This window comes from Ailuropoda melanoleuca, chromosome 13 (assembly GCF_002007445.2).
Source record: "Ailuropoda melanoleuca isolate Jingjing chromosome 13, ASM200744v2, whole genome shotgun sequence".
NCBI classification, from domain to species: Eukaryota; Metazoa; Chordata; class Mammalia; order Carnivora; family Ursidae; genus Ailuropoda; species Ailuropoda melanoleuca.
The window spans coordinates 10,897,035-10,924,831 of record NC_048230.1 but is presented as its reverse complement, the minus strand read 5'-3'; the positions used below and the strand labels follow the sequence as shown (position 1 = coordinate 10,924,831).

Here is a 27,797-nt window from a genome sequence, read left to right as displayed (position 1 = left end):
GCACTCTAGGACTAGCGGGAAGATTGCCAAGGTCAATTTGGAGAAGGAGCCAACACTGCCAGGGTAGGGAAAGGAGGGTCCAGGGGACAACCGAATCAAGCCTTCAAGATCGGAAGGCAGACAAGGTGGTAAGGGTGTTCCAAGCAGGGGGAACAGCCTGTACAAAGACCTGGAGGCAACGAGGAGCTTGGAATGGACGTTGAGTTGGGAGCTGGGCATCAGGGGTGGGCAGGTTGGCCTGGGCCTTCAATGTCAGGGGAAGGAGACAGGGCCTTCTCTGGTGCATCGCTGGGAGCCCCCATGGGTTCCAACTAGCTTGAAACTCTCACCTCCTAGAAAGTCGGGCTCTGCCAAGGACCACTACCCTCCTCAACCCTGCCTGCCTCAGGTGTCACTGGATCAATGAAAGGTTGATTCCCGATGGCAGAATGTGGCAGGAGTGACAGAATACCGAGTGGGAAGAACATAGACTTCTCTGGAATGCCTGAATCTCATGGACTGAGATTCAAATCTTCACCTCAAGCTGCGTGGCCTTGGGAGCCAGGAGTGTAATTGCCCTCGACTCAGTTTTCCAGTCTAGAAAGTGGGGACAACACCTACCTCACAGAGGTACGGCAAGAATTACCTGAGGATGGCAGAATGGGCCTGGCACGTTGCAGCCTTGAAACAAATGACATTTCTCCCTTCCTCTCCCCCACCCCGCAGGCTGCCAGCACTCTGGGTGGGGCCAAGGTACTGTGGCGCCTCTGTCCTTGCCTTGCTCGGGGGAGCTCACCTGCAGGCCCCACCCTCCTGGAGTCCTCAGGAAGCTCTATGGGTTTGGTCACTCTCTGTCTCCCTGTGTCCAGGTACTCTGACTGCCCTTTCTTGTTTTTGCTGACGATGACATCCTGGCATCCATCCCAGCCCTTCCCTCCTTGGCAACACACCTGGCATTTTAAAAATAATTTTATTTTATATAAATTCAATTAACTAACATATAGTATATCATTAGTTTCAGAGGTAGAGTTCAGTTACTCATCAGTTGCATATCACACCCAGTGCTCATTACATCACATACACTCCTTTAACACCCTTCAGCCAGTTACCCCATCCCCCAGGACACCTGGCATTTGCACCCCATCCCTGTTCCCCAGCACCTATACCTGTCAGCCCAGCCCTGCTGTGGCCAACATCCCTGGACATAGCTTCACCTGCCTAGACCTATGGACTGTTCCCTAGACCCTCCTGCCTCTCCTGGACAGACCAGTCCCTTGTCCACGTTTCAATTTTGCTCCTGGTGACAGAACTAGCTTCCTTGCAGTCCTGGCCCCTGGGAGGCCTTAGAGTCATCCGGCAGCTTAGGTTGGGTGGAGGGGTAGATTCAGGCCTTCCTGGTGGCCAGTGGGCTCTGAATGAGGAAAATGGCAGGGACAGTTCAACCTAGTGGAGGGAATTCAAGCTAAGAATCAGGAGGCTTGAGGGAGCCCTAGCTAACTGGCTGTGTGTCTGTGTTAAATCATGGGCTCTCTCTGGGCCTCAGATTATTCACCTGTAATTGAAGATGATCCATCTCTAAATCCTGATCTGGCTCAACGGTCTGGGATTCTAGTGGGGAAGAGCCAGAGGCCGCAGCAAAGCTCGCAAACCCCTACCTCTGGGGCAGTGCAGGGGGCAGCGGGGGAAGCCACCGAGCCTGTAGCTCAGCCCCGCCCCCGCTGGCTCCAAGACCGCTCCCTCCGCAGGATTTACAATGGGCTGAATTCATTTGCATGACAAAATTGGCTCGGGTATCCAAGTGTTGCGGGAAGACAAGTGTAACATTAGGCAGAACAAGCAGCCAGGAGGAAGGTTACCGCTGCCTACAATGAGAGAACAAGCCGCCCCCCACCTGCTGCTTCTGCCAACCTTTCATCCGCTGGCGGAGTGGGGGGCTGCCCCGGGGCGGTGTCAGGGCGGGGGTGGGGGAGGGAAGGATATGGCATCTGCCCAAGGATCTGGGTGGGGGGGCTCCTGATCCCAGTGTCTTCCCACCATTAGGATGAGGAGGTTTCTTTGCTATTTCTAAATGCCTACACCCTTTAAATGGTTGCCAGGTTAGTTCCCCACTCTCAGGACTTGATAACATAAACATTTTCTGAACCATTATCCATGCCATCATCCATCCATCCACTCACTCATCCACCCATTCACTCACTCATCCACACATCCGTCATCTATCCATCACCTACCCAACCACTCATCCACCCATCCACCCAGCCATCCATGCATCCACCATTGCCACTCATCCACCCATCCTTCCACATGCCCACCTACCCCTACCCACTCACCCTACACTCCCCCATCTACCAATCTGTCTGCCCACCCCTATGCACCTATCCACTCAGCCTTTTATGTACCTACCCTTTCATCCTGCCATCAATCCATTCATCTATCCATCCACTCAATTCACTCATCCACCTACCCACCCATTCATGCAGCCGTCCATCAACCCTTCCTCTCATTCATTTATCCTGCCGCATGCCCACCCATCCCTACCCATTCAGCCACCATCAGGGATACACTCATCCCTCTACCAATCCATCTGCCCACCCATCCACCCGTCCATCCACCAATCCATTCATTAACTCACCTATCCTTTCTTCCATGTCTCTAACAAAAACAGATACTGGACACTTTTTATGTGCCAGGGAAAGTCCAGACATTTCTCTGTGCCTCAGCTTCCTCCCCAATAAAATAGGGATAATAATAGTATCACAGGGTTGATCCTGGCCCAGAGTAAGGGCTGTATAAGAATTTTCTACTATTAATCTTATTAGGCACTGGAGATGTAAAGGTAAATAAAACATAGTTGGTGCTCCATAAAAAATCACAGTCTTTGGTGGCGAAAGGAGATACAAGAAAATTGGCGTTACAGTCCTATGTGGGATGTACTCTATTATAGGGAAGTATAAGGGACTGTGGGAGGTCAGAGCTGTGGCATCTCGTCTCATCTGTGACTCTGCTTGTGAGGTAGGTCAGGACAGGAAGTATTGTTATCAGTCTCCCTGTGTGACAAATGAAGAAACTGAAGCTTAGGAACGCCAAGGGACCACCCATGACCCCACTCCCGCAGAGCCAGCAGGACTGAATGCTGCGTCTTCTGATTTGGGGACATCCCAGCCGTGAGGGCCACGCCCTCCCTGTCCCCTCCAGGCAGCCAGCTGAGGCTGCCCCAAAGCCACCTGACTCCTGCCGCGTGAGCAGCCCTTCATGGTCCAGATCCCAGAGGAAGACCACGGCTGAGCGCAAAGGGGCCAGCCGGAGCCCCCACCCATTCTGAGCCCCCTTCACGTAAGGTAAAGAGGAGCAGTGCCCAGATGTGATGGGCCAGCTCAGGAGACTGGAATGGGGGAGGGGAAGGCGGATCCGTTTGGTCTTTGGAATGGATGCCCGAGCAGTGAGTTGCTGACTATGCTACGGGAGGCGACCCCAATGGTAGAGGTGGGTCAACCCCCGGAAGCTACAGGGCAGCACGTGTGATCATTTATCGCTATAACGCTCAGATCCTAACGAGCAGAACTGCCCCCGGCCAGGAGGCTGTTCCCTTCTCCCCAAAAGTGTGAAAGTAGTAGAGAAAGCAGAGTATGGTAGGAGGGCGGCTTTGGAGCGCTTCAGGCCCAGGTTCAAATCCAGCATCGCCTAACACTATCTGTATGATCTCAGGCAAGTCACTGAACTTCTCTGAGGCCGGTCTGAAAAATGAGACTAATACACCCCCGTCCCAATGTTCTGGGACAGTTAAGTCATAATCACCAATACTTATAATGTGCTTACCACATCTTCCTCACAACAAACTCGTACGATGGTCTTTTAATATTTTTGTAAATTAAGTTTTTATTTTGGAGTGATTTTAGATTTACAGGAACATTGCAAAGGTAGTACAGAGAGTTCCCGTCAACCCCTCCCCCATTCCAGAAACACTGGGCTGGTCCTGGGTTCCACACTCTCTCACTGAATGGCACGGGCAGGCTGGCTCCCAGGCTCTGCATCCACGTTCTGCTTCCCCCAGGGTCGCATCCAGGAGCCAGCGGAGAGGAAGCTCCTGGAGAGTGCCTTATGCAGAGCAGAGACTGATGGAACGGTCCTGGATGGCGACAGTTCTGTCCAGGCTGGCTGTCTCATCGTGCTTACCAGAGGCACACAGTAGGTGCTCTACAAGAATTTTGTTAAGTAAACCAGAAATGAGTGAATGAAGTACAGGGCGTTCCGCTTTGTGTCAAGGATCAAATTCAGGCACTTCTACGAGCTTTTCCAAATCTAAAACTTGGGAATACTGAAATGACCAGTCTCTCCCATGGCCAAGCTCCCTTTACCCTTGAGAAACGGGAATCACCTGTCTGTGTCTTACATACAGTAGGTGCTCAGTGTATGACACCCATGCTGATATCTCTATGCACATTCTCCCTCAGTCTCAGTTTCATCTGCACTTATGTCAATTTTGTTTTAGCTTATTGTGGGTTTCTTGCGAGCTGCCTCAGATCCGTGTGCGTGTGTGTGTGTGTGTATGTGTGTGTGTGCATGATGGTACATTAAGAACCCCGTAAGTCAATCACGGACGGTAATGATGGTGGCATGTGTTGAAGGCGAGGTGGGTGGTGGTCCCCCACCTCAAGTTTCTCAGGGGCCCTCCCCTTAGACGTTCTTTTTTTGTCCATTCAGTCACTTAGCCTCCAAATGTGTTAGGCCCCCACTGTGTGCCCGCCCCATCCCGGAGGGGCTCTGCTCTGGGCAGCTCAGCGCCTGGAGGAGTGGTCAGCAGAGGCCACAGCCAGTGACATCAGGCGTGGTAAGAGTCTCTTGGGACCTGACTAGGGAGCTCCAGAGGGGGATCCTCCCTGCATGCACCCCGCCCCCCAATCAAGCATTTGGGGCTCAGTTTGGAATGTCCTACCCACTTCTCTCCTTTGAAGTCCTTCTCATCCTTCAAGGAGAACCCCTCGTCTCCTCCTGACCTTCCCTCATCTCCTCGTTGTCCCCTCAGCAGCCCCAGGCACTCTCGTCCCCACAGTGTCGTGTCAGCCTAAGTCAGGCACCCTCAGGCTTCCCTGTGTGTGATTCTGGCTCCTCCCCCAACAAGACTGTGAGAGTCCCTGAACAGGAATGGGGCTCCCTTTTTAGCTTCTTGCCAGCACCCAGCAGAATCCCCAGCCTGTGGGAAGCACACAAATGATGTCCTGCTCTCTCCAGCACTTGCAGCTCGGCTGGGGTACACATCCGGGCTCAGCCCCTGCTGACCAGCAGCCAGCATCGGTCTCAGGTTACTGGTTACAGGGTGGGAACTCCAGGTGGCTGGGCCCAGGAGGATAGGCCAGAGCTGAGAGGGTCAGATCTGGGGACACAACTGGTCTCCTCTCTTCCGTGGTGACCCAGAGAGCCCCGACAGTGGGTTGAATTGTGTTACCCCAAAAGGATGTGTCCAAAACCTAACCCCCAGTACCTGTGACCGTGGCCTTCTTTGGACATAGAACCTTTGCAGTTGTAACTAATTTAAGGATCTTGAGATGAGGTCACCCATAGGGTTGGCCCCCGAGCCAGTGACTCGTGTCCTTACAAGTAAAAGAAAGAGATGTGAGACACAGAGACACAAGGAAGCAGAGGTTGGAGCAAAGCCGCTAGAAACCAAGGGTTGCTGGCCGCCGCCAGAAGGTAAGGGGAGAGTCATGGAGTAGACGCTCCCTCAGAGCTTCCAGAAGGAACCCACCCTGCTGACACCTGCACTTCTGACTCCTGGATCTCGAAGTCTGAGAGAGCACATGCCCGCTGTTTGAGCCACCAAAGCTGCGGGGATTTGTTGGGACAGCCCGAGGATGCTAATAACGGCCCCTTCCCCAGTCTCGCTCCGCCTGGCTCCAGCATGATTTTCTGGCAGCCTCTTAGGACAAAGAGAAGACATCACTCATCCTTGCCCCTCAGCCCAGGAACTACAGGGAAATCTCATAAGTAGCATGGCCCACCCAGATGCTGACCACTCCCAGCATGCACTTCTCTGGGCCTCAGTTTCCCCACCTGATGGGGAGTTGGACAAGTTGTTCTAAGATACTTTCTAGCTTTTAGAGTCCATGAATATAAAAGTCCATCTTTTTATTTTATTTTATTTTATTTTTTTTATGTTTAACCTTTCCTGTTTCCAGAAGTTGGTGGGGGTGGAGGGGTGGTGTGGGGTGGGTGCCAGACCCTTTCCTAATGGTGGTTCTGTGCTCTGTCTTCTCTCTGCAATCTGGACTGTGACCAGGGATCCTATGCAACCCTATGGTCCATTCCAACCCCATGGACAACCCCATCATGGTGCCATTTCTGCAGCTATTTCATTAGGCGAGCGGGAGGCAGGGACACTGCAGAGAGCTGCCTCGGTGTCTACGGCGGAGGGATGAGTGGTGCTTGGCAACGACTTTAACTCGAGGCCCTTGTCTCTGCTGAGCGTCCATGCTTTCCCATCTCCCCTCCCTGCACCACACCTTACCTACTATTTACATGCCCTCATCGTTCCTTCCTGTTTCTCCTTTTCCTGCCTGTGGGCGGGTGAGTGACTGCCATGGGTCCGATTGTGTCTCCAGTGGCCTGTCCCACTCTAGTTTTCGCTGGGAGCCTGGACACCTCTGTTCATGCCTGTGGGGCCGGAGCTGGTTGTTGCCATGTTGCTCTGTGTGCAGGGTGGTCTCCCTCCTTGCTGGAACGCTTGCTTCTCTCTTCTGCCAAGTGTGCGGTCCTTGGAGGGCAGGGCTTTATCCGACATCATAGCCAGACCAGGCACAGGGCCTGGCACCCAGTAGGCTCTCAGCACCTGATCCTTGGTGAAGAAATGTGAGTCTGGGACCCAAAGGCCCAAGCCTTCAGGGAAGGGATGGGAGAAGAATGCTGGGATCTTACAACAACCCTGTGAATTCGGGGGCAGTAGCCCGGTTTTACAGGTGAGGAACCTGGGTGGTTGCTGGGGTCGTCAGGGTCAAGGATGCTGCAAAGCAAGGAGGTCCCGCTGCTGTATGGCGTCCAGCTGGGCGGCCGGGCCGGGCTAGCGATATGGGGTTGGTGAGGATGAGAGATTGCTTTACAAGAACTGAAACTCCATCACATCTCTGTAAGGGATGGGGAAGGAAGGAGTAAAGGAGGACGCGGGGGGATTTATGGCAGGATTCAGGAGCTCTGACTCAGGCTCCCAAGTCCTCAGACCCCCTCCCAGCTAGAGCAGATGCCCTGACTCTCTGCAGGCCCTGACCTGGGGGGGGGGGGGCTCTGGAGACACGAGTCTGGGGAGGTGACATCAGGCCCATGGTGGGATAGGGGTGACCTCAGTTAGGAGTTGCTTCTCTTGGAAGCTCATTTGTCTCTTCTGCCGAGTGAGGGGGTCCGGCCCTCGGCTTGGGCACGTTGGTGTTCCTCTGTAAGGACAGTGACACCGCTTCCTGACACTGCATGATGGCCCAGCAGTTCAAGCAGAGCCCGGCTGCCGGGGCTCCAGTCCCCACTTTCTAGCTCTAGGGCCTGAATGGGTTTCGCAACGCTTCCTCCATTTTCCCATGTGTGAAATGGGGGTGAGAACTCTGTCTCACCACAGACTTTGTGAGGACTAGCTGAGCTCGTGCATCAAAAAAGAGCTGGGGACCGGGTAAGTCCTCTCGTCAGGCAGTGTTGGCCCTTCATCAGCATCATGGGTTTATTGTCGCTATGATTACTTCTATCACAACATCGACGGTACTAGATGCTTGATTATCTCACTTAATCCTCACAGCCTCTGGAGGACCGGAAGCCCGAGTCTGGGAGGTCATGTGACTGCTTACGTCAGTGGTCCATCCGTGGCAGAGCCCAGAGTCACCTGCCAGGCTGCCCGACTCCCAAACCCAACCTGAACCCAGCACATCTTTCCAGAGACAGAGCCGCCCAGGTTCAGTGGGAGCGAGAAGGAAGCATTAAGTGAGCACCTACTGTGTTCCTGTGATCAAATTTAACCTTTACAACTGGCGTAGCTGGCTGGTCTGATTATTCCTAACGTAGAAACGGGGGCTCAGAGAGGGTCATCAGCTTCCCTGTTGCACCTGGTAGAGCAGGACTGCTGCCCTGGGGGGATTATACCTGGCAGCAGAACCAGAACATTCGCAGACTGGAGCCACTTTCTCTGAACATGTGTGTGTGGGGGGGGTGGGATCTGGCTGCTCACGCCTGCCCGGTTGTGTGCATCTGTGAGTGTGTGAGTGTGTGGATGAGTGTGGAAGCAAATGTTTGCCTCCTTCTTCCCACTGACCCCAGAACAGCTCTGCTCAGATCTGAGCAGTGCAAGAGGAGCAGCCAGGCTGTGTGTGTGTGTGTATTTGACCAAGGATGGGGGCCTTTGTCTCCTGGGCTCTGTACCCCAGGGCGATTGGTGGGGAGGGGGCATGGGGGGGCGTGGTGGAGCCACCTTGGAAGGCCCAAGCGCTGGGAGTGGGGAGGAAGGCAGGGTGGCCCATTAATGCTGCCCTCCTGGTGGGGGGGCAGATAAGTGGCCCCAGGGGGCTGTGCTGAAGACCCTCTAACTAGCTTGTTGCCATGGGGACACTGGCTATGAATACAGGCCTGGAAGTCCAGCTCGAGCCTTCCAACCCCTCCCCTCCCTGGCAGGTGGAGACCCCCAACTGGGGTGTGTTTGTCTGGGAAGGGGACTGAAGGGCCATCCCATCTACCCCCTCTATTATTTAAAGCAAAGGCCTCTGTTCCTTCTGCTGCCCATCCACGAGAGCTCTCCCGGGTCAAGGGAGAAAAGGACTTTCTCTGACTTCCTGGGGCAACAGTGGGCCTCAGGATTCGGGGTTAGCTTCCTGTTTCCTCAGATCTGGCAGGTGACTCGGGCAGGAAGAGAAACACATGTGGTCACACAGCTACAAGAGTGTTGCAGACAACACAGCCAGCGCCACTGGGAGCCCAGACCTCTGCTGGCCACGGGGACACTGAGGGGCGGAGGACTTGCCCCAGTTTATCTGAGAACCACCAACTCTCCTATCATGGGGTGAGGAATCAGAACGCTGAGGGGGGGGTTGTTAATGTTTTTATTTAGAAAAATTTCAAACATTAAAAACGAGGTAGAAGTTTCGTGAATCCTAAGTGCCCGTCACTCAGTTACAACACTTACCAGCTTTGCCCATCATGTTTCATCTCTTCCTTCCTTCCTTCCTTCCTCCCCTCCTCCCTTTCCTTCCCTTTCCTTCCCTTTCCTTCCCTTCCTTTCCCTTCCTTTCTTTCTTTCTTTTTCTTTCTTTCTTTCTTTCTTTCTTTCTTCTTTCTTTCTTTCTTTCTTTCTTTCTTTCTTTCTTTCTTTCTATCTTTCTTTCGTGGTTGAAAGCAAATACCAGAGAGCAGGCTGTTTCATGTGGAAATACTCCAGAATGTACTTCTCACTGCTGACCATGCCATGATCACATCTAACAAAACAAACAGTAACCTCAGTGGTGAAGATGATCTGCATCTCGGTCTAGCTGCAGATCCAGTACTAAATATGTGGACCTCTGCTCCACGGATGAATCGAGGCCATGTGGCAGGGGCGGCTCTGTGCTATAGCTTTGGAGCCCCAAGAAAGCAATGGGTGAATGCCTGTGGCTTTGCGGGGGTTATTTTGCTTTATGGGGCCTCAGTTTCCTCCTATGCCAGAGGAACTTACTTACCTCTTCCAAGACTGTTGGGAGGATCGAATGAGATTATATGTATACAGTACTGGGCGCACAGTGGGGACTCAGTAAATGGCAGTGATCGTGTTGCCTCTAGAGGAAACTGAAGTTCAGAGAGTGACTTGCCCAAGGTCACACAGCTCAGAGTAGTGAGTCTGGCTTGGAAGCATAGGTCTTCTAAGTATGCTGGGATGTCCATTCAACACAGGCTCCCCTCACTCCCCTCTGATCCTGCCCCTGCTCATTACCACCCCGCACTACATATGGAAACGACACAGGGGGTGACTTTAACAGGTCCCTTTTTTCTTTCTTTTTTTAAAGATTTATTTATTTATTTATTAGAGACAGCCAGCAAGAGAGGGAACACAAGCAGGGGGAGTGGGAGAGGAAGAAGCAGGCTCCCAGCGGAGGAGCCTGATGTGGGGCTCGATCCTGGAATGCCGGGATCACACCTTGAGCCGAAGGCAGACGCTTAACGACTGTGCCACCCAGGTGCCCAAGGTCCCTTTTTTTCTTGAACGAGTGGGTCAGTCATGGTGGCATAAGCTGAGCAGGTGATGGGACGCCAGCAGACCTAGCTCCGAGACACCTAGAACAAGACTCTTCCCCTCCCTGGGACTCAGTTTCACCATCTGTACCAGGAGAGCCGTGACCTCTGCATGGTCTCCAAGAGGTCTTCCAGTTCTACTTTGTCTCCGTGAGGGTTAGTAACCCTGGGAATGTGGGGGATATTTGAGATTGCTAGGGGCATTCACAGCAGTCTGAGACCCCAGGCTATAGGACTGGGGGATAGTGAGGGAGAACATTCTGTATTGGGGAGCAGAAAAGGAGTGACCCAGCTTAGTAGAATTGACGCTCTCCCCTCTTCCTGGGTTGTGGGCTCCCGAAACCGGGTCTGTGACTTGCTGATTGTAAGTACCAAGTAGGTGAGATAAAATTCCACTGATGTAATGGACAGAACTAGATAGAAGATCAGCAAGGAAACAGATGATTTGGAAAATACTCCAGACCAACCAGGCCTAACAGACATTATTTTCAAATAGTGATCTACTAGAATATTCCACCCAGCAACTGCAGAATACACACTCCCAAGTGCTCCTGGGATGTTTTCCAAGAAAGAGCATATCTTAGGCCATGAACCAAGTCTCAATAAGTTTAAAAAGATTGAAATCATACAAAGTACATTCTCGGACAACAGTGGAATAGAATTAGAAATCGAGAACTGAAGGAAATTTGGAAAATTCACAAATATGTGGAAAGGAAACAACACACTCCAAAAAACCCGATGGATCGAGGAAGAAATCACAAGGGAAGTGAGAAAATACTTTGAGATGAATGGAAACAAAAATATAACATTCCAAAGTGTATGAGAGGCAGGGAAAGCAGTCCTGAGAGGGAAATGTATAGCTGTAAACACCTACATTAAAAGAGAAGATCTCAAATCAGTGGCCTAACTTTCTACCCTACTAGAAGAAGAGCAAACCAAATCCAAAACAAGCAGAAGTATGAAAATCATAATGATTAGAGTGGTGATAAATGAAATAGGGAATAAGAAACAATAGTGAAAATCAACAAAACCAAACGGTTCTCTGAAAAGATCAACAAGATTGATAAACCTTTAGCAAGACTGGCCCAGGAAAAAGGTGAGAAGCCCCAAATTATTAAAATCAGGAATGGATGCAGAGACATTACTACTGACCTTACAGAAGTGGAAAGGATTATAAAATGTTACCGACGGAGAGGTTCAGAAGAGGCTCCACACCCTTTCCAGAGATACGAGAAAACAGTAGTTGCCTTCAGGGGGCGGGAGGCGGAGGAAGGACATTTGCTTTTCATTATAAGACCTCCCGGGCTGTTTTTGGTAAAAGTTTTTATTGTAAAATATAACATACGTACAGAAAAGCGAATAAAAAGAGAAGCACTCAGCTCAGAAATTTGTCACCAATGAAACACCCGTGGAACCTACCACCCAGGCAAGACTTAGAACATTGCCGCCTGCCCAGATGGCCCCCTCCTCTCCTCACCCAACCCCTCGCCCCCCAGATAGAGCCACCCTCCTGACTTTTATGGAGAGTACTTCCTTGCTTTCCCTGATAGTTCTGCCATCTCTAAACACTATAGTTTGGTTCAGTTCATGCTTTGGGCTTCATATAAACCAAACCACACAGCAGATCCTCTTTTGGGTCTGGCTTCTTGCATTTAACATGACGTGTGGGAGGTTCACCCGCATTGTTGCATGCAGTAGTGCGCTCATTTTTTTTGCTGTGTTGTATTCCATTTTTTTTTTTTTTTTTAAAGATTTTATTTATTTATTCTACAGAGATAGAGACAGCCAGCAAGAGGGAACACAGCAGGGGGAGTGGGAGAGGAAGAAGCAGGCTCACAGCAGAGGAGCCTGATGTGGGGCTCGATCCCATAACGCCGGGATCACGCCCTGAGCCGAAGGCAGACGCTTAACCGCTGTGCCACCCAGGCGCCCCTGTATTCCATTTTGAGAAGTATACCACAATTTCTGTGTCCGTTCAACTACTAATGGAATGGGCTTTTTTTTTTAATTAAAAAAACCATGTACAGGAAGATAAATTGATAAAAATATTTTCAATAAAATACAATTAAAAATGGAACTCCACGAACGTGAGTTTAATTTCATTTCTAAGACTCTCACTTTCTTTTTCTGTTCTAATCAGTCATGAAGCCGGTGTGGGAACCAGAGAAAATAGGCCACTTAGGGAGGAGCGCAGGGGGACAAGGTCCGAGAGAGATGCCACGTGCCCGTGGGGTCCTCTCAGCAGCTCTCCTCCCCAATTTTCGGCTTCAGATGGGGGAAGTCACCCAGACGGAGCAAAGATTACCGCGTCCCTCCCGCCCAAGGCCTGCAGCTTCCCAGCAGCGCTGGCGTGCGCGTGCAGGAGCGGGGCAGGAGCATGTACACGCGTGGGCACGCGTGCACGTCCTGGAGGGGGCAGCGGCTGCAGGCGCCTGACCAGCGGGCGAGGTCTGTGCACAGAGCAGTTGGTGGGAGAAGGAGGAGGAGGAGGAGGGAAAAATCCCCTCATTTCTGAAGAAATGTCCCAGATTAGATTTGTAAATCAAAAACCAATATATAACATGCAAGAATTGATCTGTTTTATATTCCTCAGTTACATTTTTGTGAAGCACATTTAGAAGATTTAGAACGTATTTGCGCCTGCTGGTTGGGCCATTATATGCTTGAGTTCATACATCTATTTGTGAGGCTATAAAACAGGCATCGACTACCATGTAAATTGTGTTCTCCACAATAAATTATATGCATACTTGCAAAAATACATAACTGCCGTGGCTGGGCCAACGCAGCCGGAATACTAATGAGGGCAAAAGTTGCTTTGTCCCTCTCCTCCGGCCTAATTTAGCCTCTACATCAAAAATTATGTAGGAAAAATCACTTTATCCTCTCACTGAGAAATAAAATAGCACTCACGGGCACCCTCATCTCTTCCCACCCCCCCCCTTCCTTTTAACCGAACACTACCATTTTCATACTAATTTTAGCTGCTCCAGGTTTACCGGGAAGAAACCTGGCTGAACCGAAGCCGGGGAGTCGCTGGGCTTTCTGCAAGCGCGAGAGGGCCGTTGGAGCTGGCACACGTGCGCGCTCACACACACACACACACACACACACACGTGTGCACATTCCCTCCTCGTGATGTGCATTCACTCGCACCAGGGCACGGGCACAACATGCAGACAGACTCACGTGCACACACGGAGACTTGCCCCGGACATGCCCGCACCGACATGCGTGAGCGTTCGCCCACGTGGCACAGACGCGTTTCCTCTCCCTGGTACAGATTTGCACGCCTAGAGATGCACCAGGAAACCTCAATCAATCCAGTTCAGTTGAATTCAGCTCAATTCAGTTGAGTCCAGCAAATGTTGATTGAGCACCTACTATATGCCGTGGACTGTACTTGGCTCAGGGAATATTGAAATTAAGAGAAGACAAAACCTCAGTCGCAGTTCAGGGGGGTAGGCAGCCTTTCCAGCAAATGCGGCCAGTCAGCGTGCTGCGGGTGCTGGGGAGCCTTGTGTGCACACGTTCACACACATCCTGGTTAGTAGGCTTGATGGACTCCAATGTTCACATGTACACGTACACACATCTCTGCTCCCACACAGATGCCACTCACACAGGCTCACGAGTGTGCGTACACCACACACACACAGATGGGCACGTGCAGCCATCAGCACAGCCAGCTTCCCATTCTTTTTTTTTTTAAGGATTTTATTATTTATTTATTTGAGAGAGAGACAGAGAGGGAGAGAGCAGGAGCAGGGGGAGGAGCAGAGGGAGAGGGACAAGGAAACTGTGTTGAGCGGAGAGCCTGACATGGGGTTCAGTCTCACAACCCTAAGATCATGACCTGAGCTGAAACCAAGCATCGGATGCTTAACCTACTGAGCCACCAGGCGCCCACCACCTTCCCACTCCTACGCTGCATGCTGATGCCTACCTGGCTTCTGTCTTCTCCTTGAGCCTGAGTTAACCCTGTCTGCCTCTCCCAGTTCTTTGGGTTTGGGTGCAGTCTATACTGGAAACAGCCACTTTCAACACTAGGCTGGCTAGCGACGCTCCTACTTCTACCAGGGACCTCACCCAAGGTTCTATCCTGGAGGAATCCCAGAGGGCTCGCAAAAGGAGAAGAAGACACAGAGCAGATCTCTCACGCCAGTCCCTGGCTTGTTCTGGGCCTCGGTTTACCCATTTTTAAAATGTAGCAATTGAGTAGTCTCTGAGGCCATCAGCCTCCTGAGGTCCACAGTTTGCTGGTGACCGTTGGGCCTCTGGTCAGGTCAGAGAGTCTGAGACAACTACAGAGACAGCCCCACACTGGAGAAGGCTCAGCCCAGCTCTGAGCTCCCAGCATAGAAGGGACACTAGTTCTGGGGGCAAGGCCAGAGGTGGCAGCCTCATGAGAGCACGTCCTTGAGAAAAAAGAGGGCGGTATGTGATGGAGAAGTCTTGGTGGGGCCAGGACGCCATGTGACCCAGCTCAGATATTTATAGGTGCCAGACACGGTTCTAGTGGTGTTTTGTTCTGTCCTCAAATACCTGATGGGCGCCCGGGGCAGAGGAAGGGACTTCTGGGTGACCCAGTTGGTAGAACCATCGCAGTGGGAAAGTGGGTAGAAGTTTCAAAGGGACAGACATACTTTGGTTCGAATAATGATCAATGTGATTCATGCGTGTGTGTGTGTGTGTGTCTGTGAGTGTGCTCATAAGTGCTTGTGTGTGTGAGTATGTGAGGGTGTGAATTCTCTTATTGCATTTGTAGTTTCCCTGTAGTCCTTTATCTTATCTACTCCCCTATATCTCATCCTATTTCTTTTTCATACCATACTATTTCCTCTTTATCTCAGCCTGCTCTTTGAGTAGAAAATACTTTCTTTTTAAAAAGTAAATAGTATTTGTATTGTGGAAAAAGTACTACATGCACATAATGAAAAATTCAAATTGGTCAAAGGTGTATAGTGAAGAGGAGGTCTCTCCCCTTGGCCGACTCCCCAGGTTCATTGAAAGCCATCAGGTTTCCTCTCCAGAAATAGTCGCTGTTACCAATTTTCATGTTTTCTTCCAGAAATATAATGCGTAGGTAAGCATATCTTTCTATCATTTATATCTATCATCTGTCTATCTATCATCTATCTATCTATCATATCTCTCTCTCTCTCATCCCCTTTATTTTAACACAAGTGAGGGCATACTCTATGATACAAAGCTTCCCTCCCCATCCCACCCCTCAACCTAGCCATGTAGCTTGGAAACTATGGGTAAGAAAAGTTTCCCATCAGGCAGCGTCCAGCAATGGAATGCATTGTGAGTTCCCGGACAGTGGAGATGCGGGAAGCCAGGCCAGGTGACCACGTGGAGAAAGGAACTGAGAGAGCTGAGTCCTTGACTGGGGGAGCCAGGCAGACCCGTGCCCTTTACGGCTCTATCCATCCGCGAGTTTCTTGAATGCAAAGAGATCAGCCCTTGAACTCACTCCACTCTTTCTCCCCACCCCTCCCAGTACCCCCCTCCTACCCTGACCCTGCAAGTTGGCCATGGTCACCAGTCCCTAAAGCTGCCCAACCATGGCTTCCAGCCCTCCTGTAATTGACAAGAACCCCCCAGAGATAGCCTCTCTCTGTGCCAGCCACATGCCACTAAACTCCAAATTAAGAGGCCCAGCTGAGATTTCTGTCTTATTCCACCCATACCCCTGGGGCCAATCCTCTCTCATTTCAGGAGGGGAATGGAATTACAAGTTTGGATTTGGGAAGGGGGGCAAAGGGGGCTCACCACCAAAGCTGGTGCCACTATGCTCCAGAGAGATGTGCGTGTCCTACCATGCAGCTTAAGACTTCTCCAAAACACCGTCCCCCCCAAATCCAATAAAATTGCAAATTTCACTGTATTTCACAATATCCTAAATAAACATGAACAGCATGCGTTTCTCTTCCTTGCATCAAATATTAATCTGCCCGTGGCCAGCACCTGTTCCCCCGCGTGTGTGCGCACGCTGGGTAAACACTGGGGAGATTGTGATGCCAGACCTTCCCTTCTCTTCCCCAAGTCGAGAGCATGACAAATTTTTCTCCTAATTACACCTGCCACTGTTTGCCTTCTAATACTGTAAATCCTCCATCACATAGTTTTTCAGATTCAGGATTAGGTTCTCTTCCTGTCGTACAAATGATTGGAGGGGGCAGGGATGGGGGAGTAGGTGGAGGGTGGTGTGTGCTGTGTGGTATTGTTTTTCGGGATTTCTCCATGGGGGACCCCGAGTTGGGCTTGGGCAGTGTTCCCAGGCTTCTGACCCTCAGCAGGGTGCGAGGGAGATTTCAAGGGAGAGGGCAGAGGAGAGACGGAGGAAAGACACCTGCTCAGGTGTGCAGAACCTGTTCACCCTCGCTTTATTAGCTCCCTAGCTGCCCCCAAAGCCTGGGCATAATAAAAATCCCATGACGAAGGGAGAGGATGAATGAAAAGTGCTCAGTGCAGTGACCAGCACATAGTAGGTGATCAATAAACCATAGTTCCACCCCCCCCTTGGCTCTATCTCCTGGCTGAAGCCATCATCATCTCTCTCCTGGACCATGAAACCTGCCTCCTCACAGGTTGCCCATCTGGCCTCAGCCCTCCCCAACAAATGATGCTGTTGTCCCCCAGCTGCCAGAGTGCTCTTTGCAAAGCCCAAGCTCTTGCCGTGGCGGGCCCTGCCTTAAACCCCCCATGACTTCCTACCATGTTTGAATCATGCCCAAGCCTGGCAGGGAAGGCCCTCCGCCGCTGGGCCCGCCTTGATTCTCTGGCCTCATTCCCAGCCCTCCCCATGCCCCTGTGCGTCTGCCCTAGACCGTGGCCATGCTGCTCACCAGCTCACCCTTCCCCACAAGCGTGGTGCAAGTTGCCACCTCCATTCCTTTGTTCAGGGTGTTCCCTTAGCCTGTTGAAATGTCAGCTTTCTTTCCAGGTGTTCACCCCTGATGACTGTCCCTCCTTGAGTCTTTCCTCATCTCCCAATCATCATAAATCATGGCATCCTTTGTACTCCCATGGGGCTTTGCAGCTCCCAATTTTTGGCTCAGACGTTCACCTTGTCTGTCAGTGGTGTAAGAGGGTGTGTGGCCTCCTTTGAGGTAGGCATCAGGTCTTAAGCATCCTCTGTCCCCTCAGTGTCTCTCTTATTTCCAAGTCTTGATGGCGCAGGGGTGATATTTGGTGTGTGGTTGTGGGGAAGGAGCTTCCTATTGACCAAGTCTCTTGACCAAGTCAACTGCCTGCTCCGTATACAGGTGAGAATGGGCTCCCAGGGCCAGCCCCTCCCTGCCTCTAGGAGCAGCCAGCTAGCCTGCTGGAGATAGCATGGGGTCCCCACCAACACAAGAGGTTCACCCCCTCAAGGCCATGGAGGTGGAGGAGGAGCGAGGCTGATGATCTCCCTGATTCCCCTCCCCGAGCTTGGGCTGCTCTGAGAGAGTGCCCTCGCACTTATCTGTGTGTCTGGAGCACCAAGCTGTACAAACAACACCCAAATCATTCTTGTGGGGCTTTGCCTTTGCAATATCATTGGCTGCTTGTATTTGGTGGGGCGGTGCAGGCAACAGCTTTGCCCTTCTTATTCGACTTGGTTCCTAGAGGCCCTCCTGCCTCTAGGGATGCCCCAGCCCATCAGCTAAGGAGGGGACCCCACCCTCTGGGGCTGGAGGCCTACAGCTGGGTTAAGGAGGGCAGTCTTGGGCATGCTCAGATCTACCCTGGTCAGGTCTCCATCCTTCCAAAGCTTCCCTGGGGTTGTTCTTGAAGACTTCTCTCAGAGTCAGCTGGTTCAGCTTGAGTAATAACTGTCCCTGGCCCTGTCCCCTCCCCACACGTTTCACCTTCAAAGGGCTGGGAGAAATTTCCCTAATTAATTAACTCCTCTGCAGCCTTCCCTCCATGTCATCGGGTGATTAATTGTCGCTGTGCCTTTAAATCCAGAGGCGGAGGGAAGGTGGGTTGAGTTGGCAGTGGTGGGTGCCAGAAGCAGCCAGGCTAGGGTGAGGGTGGCCTAGGGCATTTCCTGGGGTTGGAGGACCCCTTCCTCCACCCCCATTCCTGTCCTTGCCCAGGGCCTGACTGAGAGGCCCCAGAGCCAGACCACAAATCCATCCGTCAATAATCAATCGATGAGTCTCAAATATGAGACTGTGGGAACTGGGACATTCCGGGAGAGGCAGGGTGGCTGGCGCCTATCCCAAAGGCTGCAAGACAGGGTAGCAGTTCCAGGCATGGCCTTTGGAGCCAGGAAGAGCTGAGTTATAATCCTGACTCTGCCTCTTCCAGCTGTGTGATCATGGGCAGATCACCTGGCCTTCCTGAGCCTCGGTGATCTCACCTACGAAATGGGGGCTGGCAATAGGACCTACCTCCCAGGGTAGCTGGGAGGGTGAAACCAGATTCATGTGTGCGAAGCTCTTAGCGTGGTACAGGGTATATAGCAAATGCTCGATAAGGGTGACAGCAATCGTCATTATGGAGTGGCTATTAGGCCACACTGGTCATCCCCGATGCCCAGCGAGGACCTTCCCTCCCCCGACTCTGTTCTTAGAAGCACCCCCAGGCTCCCACCCCCACCCCACACCTGTGTGTGGAGTCACCTGGCCTCATCCCAGCTACAGCACTCGCCTGCGGCATGACCCCGGCAAGGTTCTTACTTTCCTACCTCTTCATTTCCTGATGTAGAAAATGGGGATAAAGTGACCCTATCCTGTTGAGTGCAAGGTACTGGGACATAAAGAGAGGTCAGGTCTCATCCTTCCTCCAAGAAGTTCCACAGCAGGAAAGACAGACGGGGTTGTCTCGTCAAGAAATCATTGCAAATACGGTGTGAGCTATGACAGAGGGGCATGGCCATTCAGAGCAGCCAGGCAATGGCTTCAAGGGCCCAGAGTGCGAAAGGAGACGACTGGGCATAGAAAATCTGTCCCACGAAACTCCGTTAGGGGTTTCCAGCCTTCCCCTACCTCTCGTGGCCTTACTTTTCAGACTCAGCTGCTTTCCCCCCTAAAGCCCCAATTTCTGTCCTTTCTGCTGAGCCTGCAAGGTGTGGAAAGAGGGGCAGAAGGTGGTTCCACTCAGGGAGCCCCTCCCCTGCTCAGCTTCATCCCCGCACCCTCCTCCCATTACCAACGTTAGCTAACATTTATTGTTTCCTGTTGCCAGACTCTGGGCAGGTGTCTGCAACAGCCCCATTCGTCAGTGTCTGTCGAGGAGATAGAACCAGAACCTAAAAGAGACAGATTGGGGGATAAACCCACGTGGGTTTAGTCTGGAGCTGCGGAAACCAAAAATTAGAGAAGTGGGTGTGGCCAAAGAAGGTCGGTCCAATCAGAAGAGGTAAGTGACCAGCCCACAGTCTCCAGGCAAAACCCGGCTGAGGCTGGCGGCTTACAGGTGTGTTCACTTCATCCACTCATTTAACGAAGCTTCTTTGACCTTGATCTCTGTTGCAGGACGAATCTGGCAATCCCAGCCCCCACCTCTTCTCACGGCTCCGCCCCCCCGAGTTCAGCAATCCCCGCCCCTGTGGACCACAGACTTGCGCAGGGACTGTGGTGGGAGCCTTGGAGTGGCCTGTGTTCCTTCTCCCTGGAGAGGGCAGCTGCCTGGGGCTCAAAGCAGGCCCGGAGGGATCTTTGAGCTCTTCTAATGCAGCCCCTGCCTTAGCAATGAGAAAGTAAGTGTGTACCGAGCGGGTGTGGAGGGAGCGGGAACTTGCTCGAGGTCTCCTGAGTTCTTGGTAATAGAACCTGGATCCCTGGACCATTTCACAACAGAATTCCCAGTGGGAATGGGTCGGGGGAGGGAGGAGTGTGATTGTTGGCTTATGTGGGGAAGGGAGGAGGGAACCGACCGAAACAGCATTTCGGAGAAGAGGGGACAAAGGTATTCCGGAAGTGAGGATGCCAGAAGTTACCTAGCCCAGGGTGAATCTAACAGGTTTGGGAGCTGACATGTTACTTTTTCCCTTTTTCCAAGGTGTGTGACCCTGGGCAAGTTACTTCACCTCTCTAAGCATCAGTTTCTGAAGTGGGCAGAGCACCAGCTCACAGAAAGTCTCAGACAAATGTCAGATTTTCTTTCTTTTTTGTTTTTGTTTTGTTTTTTCCCTTTTTCTCTCTCTACTTGCCTCTTCCCTGGGAGCTTCATCCTCATTCCTGGTTCCTGGTAGATTCATTTATTTGTTTGACTGACTAGGTAGGAGGAACTGTTCTAAGTACTGGGGATAAGAAGCAAACAGACAAAAATGGCTGCCCTTAGGGAGCTTACATTCTAGTGGAGGGAGAAAGCCAGGAAGCAGCATCAGGTGGTGATAAGTGCTACAGAGAAAAAGAAAGAGGAAAGAGGGCACAGAAGGTATTGTGGAAGTGGGCTCATTTTAAAATAGGGTAGTCAAGGAGGGCTTCACGGAGGAGGTAACATCTAAGCAAAGACCTGATCACAGTGAGCCACACGCTTCTGAGGAAAGGGACTTCTGGACAGAGGGCACAGCTGTGCAAAAGCCCTGAGGCCAATCTGGGAGCATTCAAGGAGAGGCAAGGAGGCCAGTGAAGCCAGTGGAATGAGAGAGCACGAACATGGTGGGACGTGAGGTCTGAGAGGGGAGGACAAGGGAGCAGATAAAGTAGTCCTGGTGGGTCATTGCAAGGACTCTGACTCTGAGGGAAGTCAGCAGCCACAGCAGGGTTTGAGCACGAGGAGAATTATTTAATACTGTAGCTCTCTTCTCTGACTTAGTATCTTTACTTAGCACTTTGTCACCATTTTTTATATATTTTACTTATTTTGTGGTGTGTCTGTCTCTTTCCATTAGAGTCTAAGCTCCATGAGGGCTGGGACTTTTAATTATTTTTTACAGTAGAAAAATATACATAATATTGATCACTTTAATCATTTGTAAGTTTGTGATTCAGTAGCGCGGGGTATATCTGCAGTGTTTTGTAACCATCACCACTGTCTATATCCTATACTTTTCTGTTTTGAAATGCCAGTGTAACTAATGTACAGTGTTATGTTAGGGTCAGGCGGATACTAAAGCGTCTCGGCAATTCTCTGCATTACTCAGTGCTCGTCACGATAAGTACTCTTCATCCCCTTCTATGTTCTGTACTTTTTCACTCCAACATAAACTCCATACCTGTTAAACAGTAACACCTCCTCTCCTCCTCCCCCAGCTCCTGGTAACCCCTATTCTACATCCTGTCTCTGAATTTGCCTCGTCTGGGTACCTCCTATAAGTAGAGCCATGCAGTATTTGTCCGTGTGCGGCTGGCTGATTTCACTTAACAGAATGCTTTTAAGGTCCGTGTATGTCATAGGGTGTATCAGAGTCTCATTCCTTCTTGTGGCCGAGTAATATTCCATCGTATGGAGACACCACGTTTTGGTTACAGCGAATGCTCGAGCCTGGCTTGGTGCCTGACTTGTAGTCCGTGCTCGCTAAGTATTTGTTGAATGAGCGAGTGATTGAATGAATGGGTGGGAGGAGTGGTGAATCTTTATGGTTTTGCTTTTGTTTTAGAACCAGTGCCTTTGAGATCCTAGAGGAACATTCAAATAGAGATGATGGTGGGTGTCCTTGGGTGTTGAGGATGAAGGGGGCTAAGCAGTAAATGGGCTACTGGGGAGATGAGTCGGGGTGCAAAGGGGGGCCCAGCTGCTCTCCCGCTGAAGGGGTACCTTCCTGCTCTGGGCAAAGCACCTCCACCCTTGCTTCCCCGCTCCAGAGGAGACTAGGTGAGGGTAAAGGGAGATGGTCTTTTCTTCTCCCTTTGGGGTGCTGTGGGGTGTTCTCTGCCTATGGAGGGGGGCCAGGTCTGGCACGCTGGAGATCGTGTCTCTGCCGGGCAACTATCCTCAGTCTGAGTGTGCTGAGGGTCTGAACACACCCGTGAGAGGGTCCAGATGTCCAGCCTCATCCCTGCTAATTAGTGCAATTAATTAACAAATGGCTTTGTCTGATGGGAGTCCTGGACCCCTTTGGCGTGCTGGATCCGGGGGCAGCACTAAAAACAGGTGGTGGGGGCTTATGAAGGGTGGCAAAGGAGACGGGACTCCAGGCTGACCCTGCCCTGGGCAGGGAGCACCCCCTCCCTGAGTGATTGCAGTGGTCTCTCTCTCTCCCTCCCTCCCTCCCCTCCCTGTCCTCCTGGGCCCAGGAGAGCTACAGTTGGGGAAAGGTGGATTCCAGGATGCCTAGATGGGAGGGGGTTCAGCCAAGCCACACTGGAGGAGGCCCAAGCAGCGCGGATGGAGGTGTAGCAGGGACAGGAAGCATGGCAGTGCCTGTTGCAGGCTGGTGGAGGAGAGTGAGGGCTGCCAGGGAGGTGCCGCCTCTCCTGTGGGAGATGGACCCTGTCCTGGGAGATGTCTCCAGTCTGATGGTGGAGTCCTAGCTGTTGCCCTGGGGGGAGCTCCTAGTCTGAGGGGGGAGACACAGCCCCCGGTCTAGCGGGGGAATGAAATAGAGCCCTCTGGGAGGTTACAGGGTAAGTGCCTATGGAGGGTGTTCAGAGAAGGGAGGGCAGGCCAGGTCTTGGGCAGATTCCCTGCTGCCCTTGAAGGAGTAGAGAGGGGTTGAGGACACTCGAGGACGTTCTCAGCCAGGATGCTACCAGCACCTCCCGGGGACAGTGACCTGCCACAGTTGGGGTATGGGCAGGCTGGCGTACTTCAGAGGACTCCCATGGAGGAGGACATGGCCACCGCTGGGCCGAGTCCTGGCACACAGCGGTCTTGGGGCTTCAGGCTAGAGATGGTGGGGGACCCACAGGAATGGGGGTGACAGGGTGCTGGGCTGGCTCGAACAGTGGAACGAGAAGGAACAGAGGATGTTCCTGGGGAATGTCCTTGTGACCAGCTGGCCTTGCGCAGGAGAGAGAGGATGGCCAGGGAGAATGAGTCTGGAAGGAGGCGTCCAGTGGACCATTTGTTCTAACTTTTAGAACCACTGAGTTTGAGGTCTGGGAGGAGCATTCAAATAGAGATGATGAGTCATTCGGAGGGTTGGCCGAGGAGGGGGGTCAGACAGAGGTCAGGATGCAGGGCCGCCTCAACACCTGTGCCTGGTACAGACTCAGCGTTAATAAGTAAGCCCCTGTCCTCAAAGTGTGGGCCACGGACCGGGGCAGCAGCTCCTGCAGCTGGTCAGCACCGCAGGCTCTCCGGCCCTGCCCTGGACGATTAATCAGGATTTGCATGTAAACAGGGTCCTCCAGTGATCCGTGTGCACACTGGAGTTCCAGCAGCCGTGCTCCAGGTGCAGTGACTCTTCCCCTAATTCTGAGGTTGAGGAAACAGGCTCGCGGGTGGGAGAAGGTGGTGAGGCGCTGGCTGGCGTGGGGAGGCCAGGTGCTGAACGTACTGAGCTTAGGGCGCTCACGAGGCCCAAGGTTTCCAGTGGGAGCAGGGAACGTGCACTGTGCGCTGGTGAGTGGTTCACAGTTGGTCTTGGGGAAGAAAAGTTCCGACTTGCAGCATTCACCACTTTCCATGGTGTACATGTTCCCACTGTCATGGGATTCAGGCTATCCAGGTGAGGTCCCTGACCATGGACTTGGGAAGAGATGAGCGTGATTGGCCCTTGTGGGGTAGGAGCTGACGCCAACGTGTGCGCATTTCTTTTCTTGGCCTGAGAAGACTATCAGATGAAGCAGGACCAATCCATCTGCCGCCAACCATAACCTCTGCCCACTCCTTCCACGCTTCTAAGTGTGGACAGGTGGCCAGCGAGACCGACGGACAGAAGGTGCTGTGCTGCGTGTTATTGGCTGTAGGTGTTGTACGTACACATGTCCCCTCCTTGGGGACAGCCTCCATGACGTGGTGGCCTCTGCCCCCGATCCTAGCTGAATGTCACCCCTGCCCCCCTCCAGCCTGCCTTCCAGCAGGTTCCCTCCAGGCCATGAGCACTGGGAGTATGGGGCTGGGGCAGCACTCAGTTGCCAGATCTGCCTAGTTCACCTGAAAACACTGATCTCTGCTGAGACTCAGATCTCCTCATGGGAGCAGCCCGAGCAAGCAGCCCGGCACCCACTGGAGCCTGTCTGTCCCATGCCTCCTGGAGCCCGTGGTCTGGGCTGCCACCCCCTCTCCTGAAAAGCTGCAAGTAACGGAGAGCCCAGGCAGAACGTCCAAAGCTCTGGGTTCTAGTCTTACCGTGGCTGCTGCTTCACGGTGCCCCTGGGATCCCTTCTGTGCCATTTCCACACTTAATGTGGGGTGCTTTTGCATTCACAGAGCACTTGGACCTACATGGTCTCCTTTTGTTCTCCTAACAGTCCTGTGGACACGTGCTGGGTAGTCGAGGGCACAGGGGTTCCGTGGCACTGAGAGAAGTGTCCGAGGTCAGCCAGTTGGCGAGGACAGAGCTGCTCGCTGCAGGGCTTCGGGCCCCGCTCTTCATCGGCTTCCCTTCTCTGCCGGGCCGCGGTCTGCCCCCCTGCAAGTGGGTCAGTGACTCCATTCTCTCTGAAGTCCCTTCCAGCTCTAACATACCGGACATTGGAAACGTCAGAGGGAAAAAAAAATGCCAGGGATGCTTTAATTATTTATTTTTTGTAGACAGACCTGGAAACTCTGCAGAGGGAACCAGGTAAACATGAGTGTGTGGATGGGCAGAGGTGAGTGTGTGCGTGTACTGAGAGTATGCGGGTGTAGACATGTCTGGGTGTGTGAGGTGCACGATTGTACTACTGGGTGTCAGATGCTGTGCCCGTGGACGCATGGCACGGGAGTGAGTGTGCAGGTGTGTCACAGAGGGTGTGGATAGTGTGGATATGTGAGTGAGTGTATATTGGGGGAGAGAAAGATAGCGGGACGGTTGATGTCTGTCTGTCTGTCCACCTCTCCTAGGACTCCTACCCCTTCCTTCCCACACCATGGTGCCTGTGGCCACTCCACAAGGATTTGTGGGGGTTGTAGAGCTGAAACAGACCTTAGCTGCCCCCTCACTGAGGGTGAGGACCCCCTCCCAGCCCTTTCCGGTAGGCTGGTGCCCACAACGGGCGCTGGATTAGCGGATGAGCGAGACAATGGGCACATATGGTCCCGAGTGCCGGGTGCGGCCCAGGGCCCCTTACTCAGCACCACTAGGATTAGACCTAATGAATTGGAAGTAGTTAACAATGCTTCGGGGCCCAGCGGAGGCCCAGGAGGCCTGCTCAGGCCCTGCGCTGTGGCCGCCTTTCACCACTGAGGTGTAATCCGCTTTGAAATCAAAGGTGGTACAAAGTATGAATTTAAATTTGACATTTACAGCTCCGGTGAGATGACGTATTCTGGAAAGGTCTCTTCTTCTTTAAGGGGGCTGGGGTGGGGAGAGAGGAGGAAGGGAGTGGAGAAGAGTGAAGCCATCTGCTCTCAGAGGAAGCCCAGGTTGGCCCAGTCCAGGCTAACTTTGCCCTATGCCTTGGGCCGGGGGAAGGGATGGGGGTACTTGGGGGCAGCTGGAAAGAACTGTGGGGGGAGTACAATTCATTCTCCCACCCTCAGTTTAGAGCGTCCACCCAGTGCAGTGCTCCCTTGGTCTTAGAGCCAGTCCCAAGAAGATAGCTAAAGCAGAATTCTTGCCACAGAGTTACTTGACCTGATTTGTTATCCAACTGGATTTTGTTTTAAGTTTTTAAAAAAAATTGTGGTAAAATATACAACATAAAATGTGCCACTGTAACCATTTTTGAAGTGCCCAAGTCAGTGGCATCAGTTCACAATGTTGTACGATCATCTCTACTCTCTCTCCTTGTACATCCCCCCAAGCAGAAACCCTGCACCCACGAAGCAGTAACTTCCCCTTTCCCACTCCCCGCAGCCCCTAGAGACCTCTGCTCTACCCTGTCTCTATGCACTTGCCTGTCCTCGATATTTCAGAGAAGTGGAATTGGACAATAGCTATCCTTTTGGTGTCTGGTTGCTTTCACTTAGCGTCATGTCGTCAAGATTCAGCCATGTTGTAACATGAATCCTAACTTCATTCCTTTCCATGGCAGAATCATATTCCTTTGTATGTCCACACCACACCGTGTTTATCCAGTCATCTGTTGGTGGACTCTTGAATTGTTTTCATCTTTTTGGCTAGCGTGAATAATGCTGCAGTGAACATTGGCATTTAACTGTTTAAGTCCCTGTTTGTAACCCTTTGGGGTATATACCTAGGCGTGGCATTTCCAGTCATCCTTGCCAACATTTATTTTGGGGTTTTGTTTTGTTTTTCAAAAATTATAGCTGTCTTACCTAGGGTGAAATGGTATCTCCATTTCTCTAATGACTAATGTTGTTGAATAATGTTATTTGCTATTTGTCTATCTTCTTTGGATCTGGCCCCATTCTGTATTTAAAGATTTTATTTATTTATTTGCCAGAGAGAGAATGAGAGAGAACAAGCAGGGGGGAAGGGTAGAGGGAGAAGCAGGGTCCCCGCTGAGCAAGAAGCCTGATGCGTGGCTCGATCCCAGGACCCTGGGATCATGACCTGAGCTGAAGGCAGACGCTTAACCGACTGAGGCTCCCAGGCGTCCCTGGCCCCATTTTATAGATGAGGAAGCCAAGGCTCTAAAATCCCTAGTGTGGCATGGCATTCTAGCCCCTTCAGGCTCTTTCTCCTCACACCCCCTGCAGCCACAGGGGACCCCCGCAGTCCCCAGACACCTCCGGAACTCTGCTGAGCCCTGGGCCGGATGGAAGAAGAAAGAGGAGGTGTCTGCTGTGTGCCAGCATGGATGGGACTCCCCCTCTGGCCGAAGTCCCTTTCCCTCCATGCCCCACCATGATGACTTCCTCCTCATTCTTCCAATCCAGGTCAGACAGCATCTCCTCTGGACGGAGCCATCCTCCTCCTCTGGGTTTCCAGGGAACCTCACTCATGTCCCAACGGTGAGCTCCTCACAGCAGAACATAAGTGCTGGGTTAGATCCATTTTCAGGGATCTTCCCCAAGAACAAGGTCCATGCCCTTCCCGCGGAGCCCTCCGCATGGAGCCCTGGGTCAGGTAGGAGTTCCGCCTGCTTTTTCTCCCGCTGCACCGGGTCTCAGCCCGCACTGGTCTGGGAGAGGAAGAGGGAGTAGGAGAATACCAGTGCTCTCTAACGCTTATTGAGCATGTCTGCCAGTATGCCCAACGAGAAGCCAGACCACACTAAACCCTTATATAGTTTGCCTCAACTTCACAACAACCCCATAAGGTGGGTACTTTAATCTGTCCTTACAGAAAGATTCAACTCCTCACAGGAGGGCGTAAGGGGGCCTGTTTCCTATTGTCCTTACATCTTCGAGGGCCAGCCTCTGCCCCTGCTGCCAGACTTCCCTCCTTAGGCCGGGCCTTCTGGCTACTTGTCCCATTTCATCCCACGCCCTAGATTTGGATGGGGCAATCACCAGGCTTGGTGATGGCAAAATACTGTCTGTGCCCTCATGCGAGTGTAGGCCTTAGGGCTTCCTAGGCTCACCCATAGGGATTAGCTCTTTTTAGCAAGTAAGATGGGGGTTATTCTCCCTTTGTTACAGATGAGGAAACCGAGGCACAGAGAAATTAAGTCACTTGTCTGGTATTGCCGAGATAGTGGGGATGGAGCCTGGCCTCC

The 27,797-nt window shown here is 52.1% G+C and overlaps 1 protein-coding gene and 1 long non-coding RNA gene across 3 annotated transcripts in view; both read left to right on the top strand.

The window, feature by feature from the left end:
* The window catches only part of MRM1 (mitochondrial rRNA methyltransferase 1), a 136,846-nt gene extending 109,637 nt beyond the window's left edge, over positions 1 to 27,209 (top strand). The window contains exons 8-9 of the mRNA XM_034640408.1: positions 19,674 to 19,897; positions 27,016 to 27,209. Coding sequence (XP_034496299.1) covers positions 19,674 to 19,897; positions 27,016 to 27,094 — 303 coding nt within the window. The 3' untranslated portion in view covers positions 27,095 to 27,209. The remainder of the gene's footprint in view (positions 1 to 19,673; positions 19,898 to 27,015) is intronic.
* LOC117795496 lies at positions 1,958 to 11,928 on the top strand. Of its 2 annotated transcripts, none has more exons than XR_004619544.1 (3): positions 1,958 to 4,164; positions 4,681 to 4,807; positions 7,748 to 11,928. It is a non-coding gene; the product is annotated as an uncharacterized LOC117795496 (long non-coding RNA). The 2 variants fall into 2 exon arrangements; XR_004619545.1 differs by having other exon boundaries at positions 1,958 to 4,807; positions 7,748 to 7,929; positions 8,823 to 11,928.
* Positions 27,210 to 27,797: the final 588 nt, after the last annotated feature.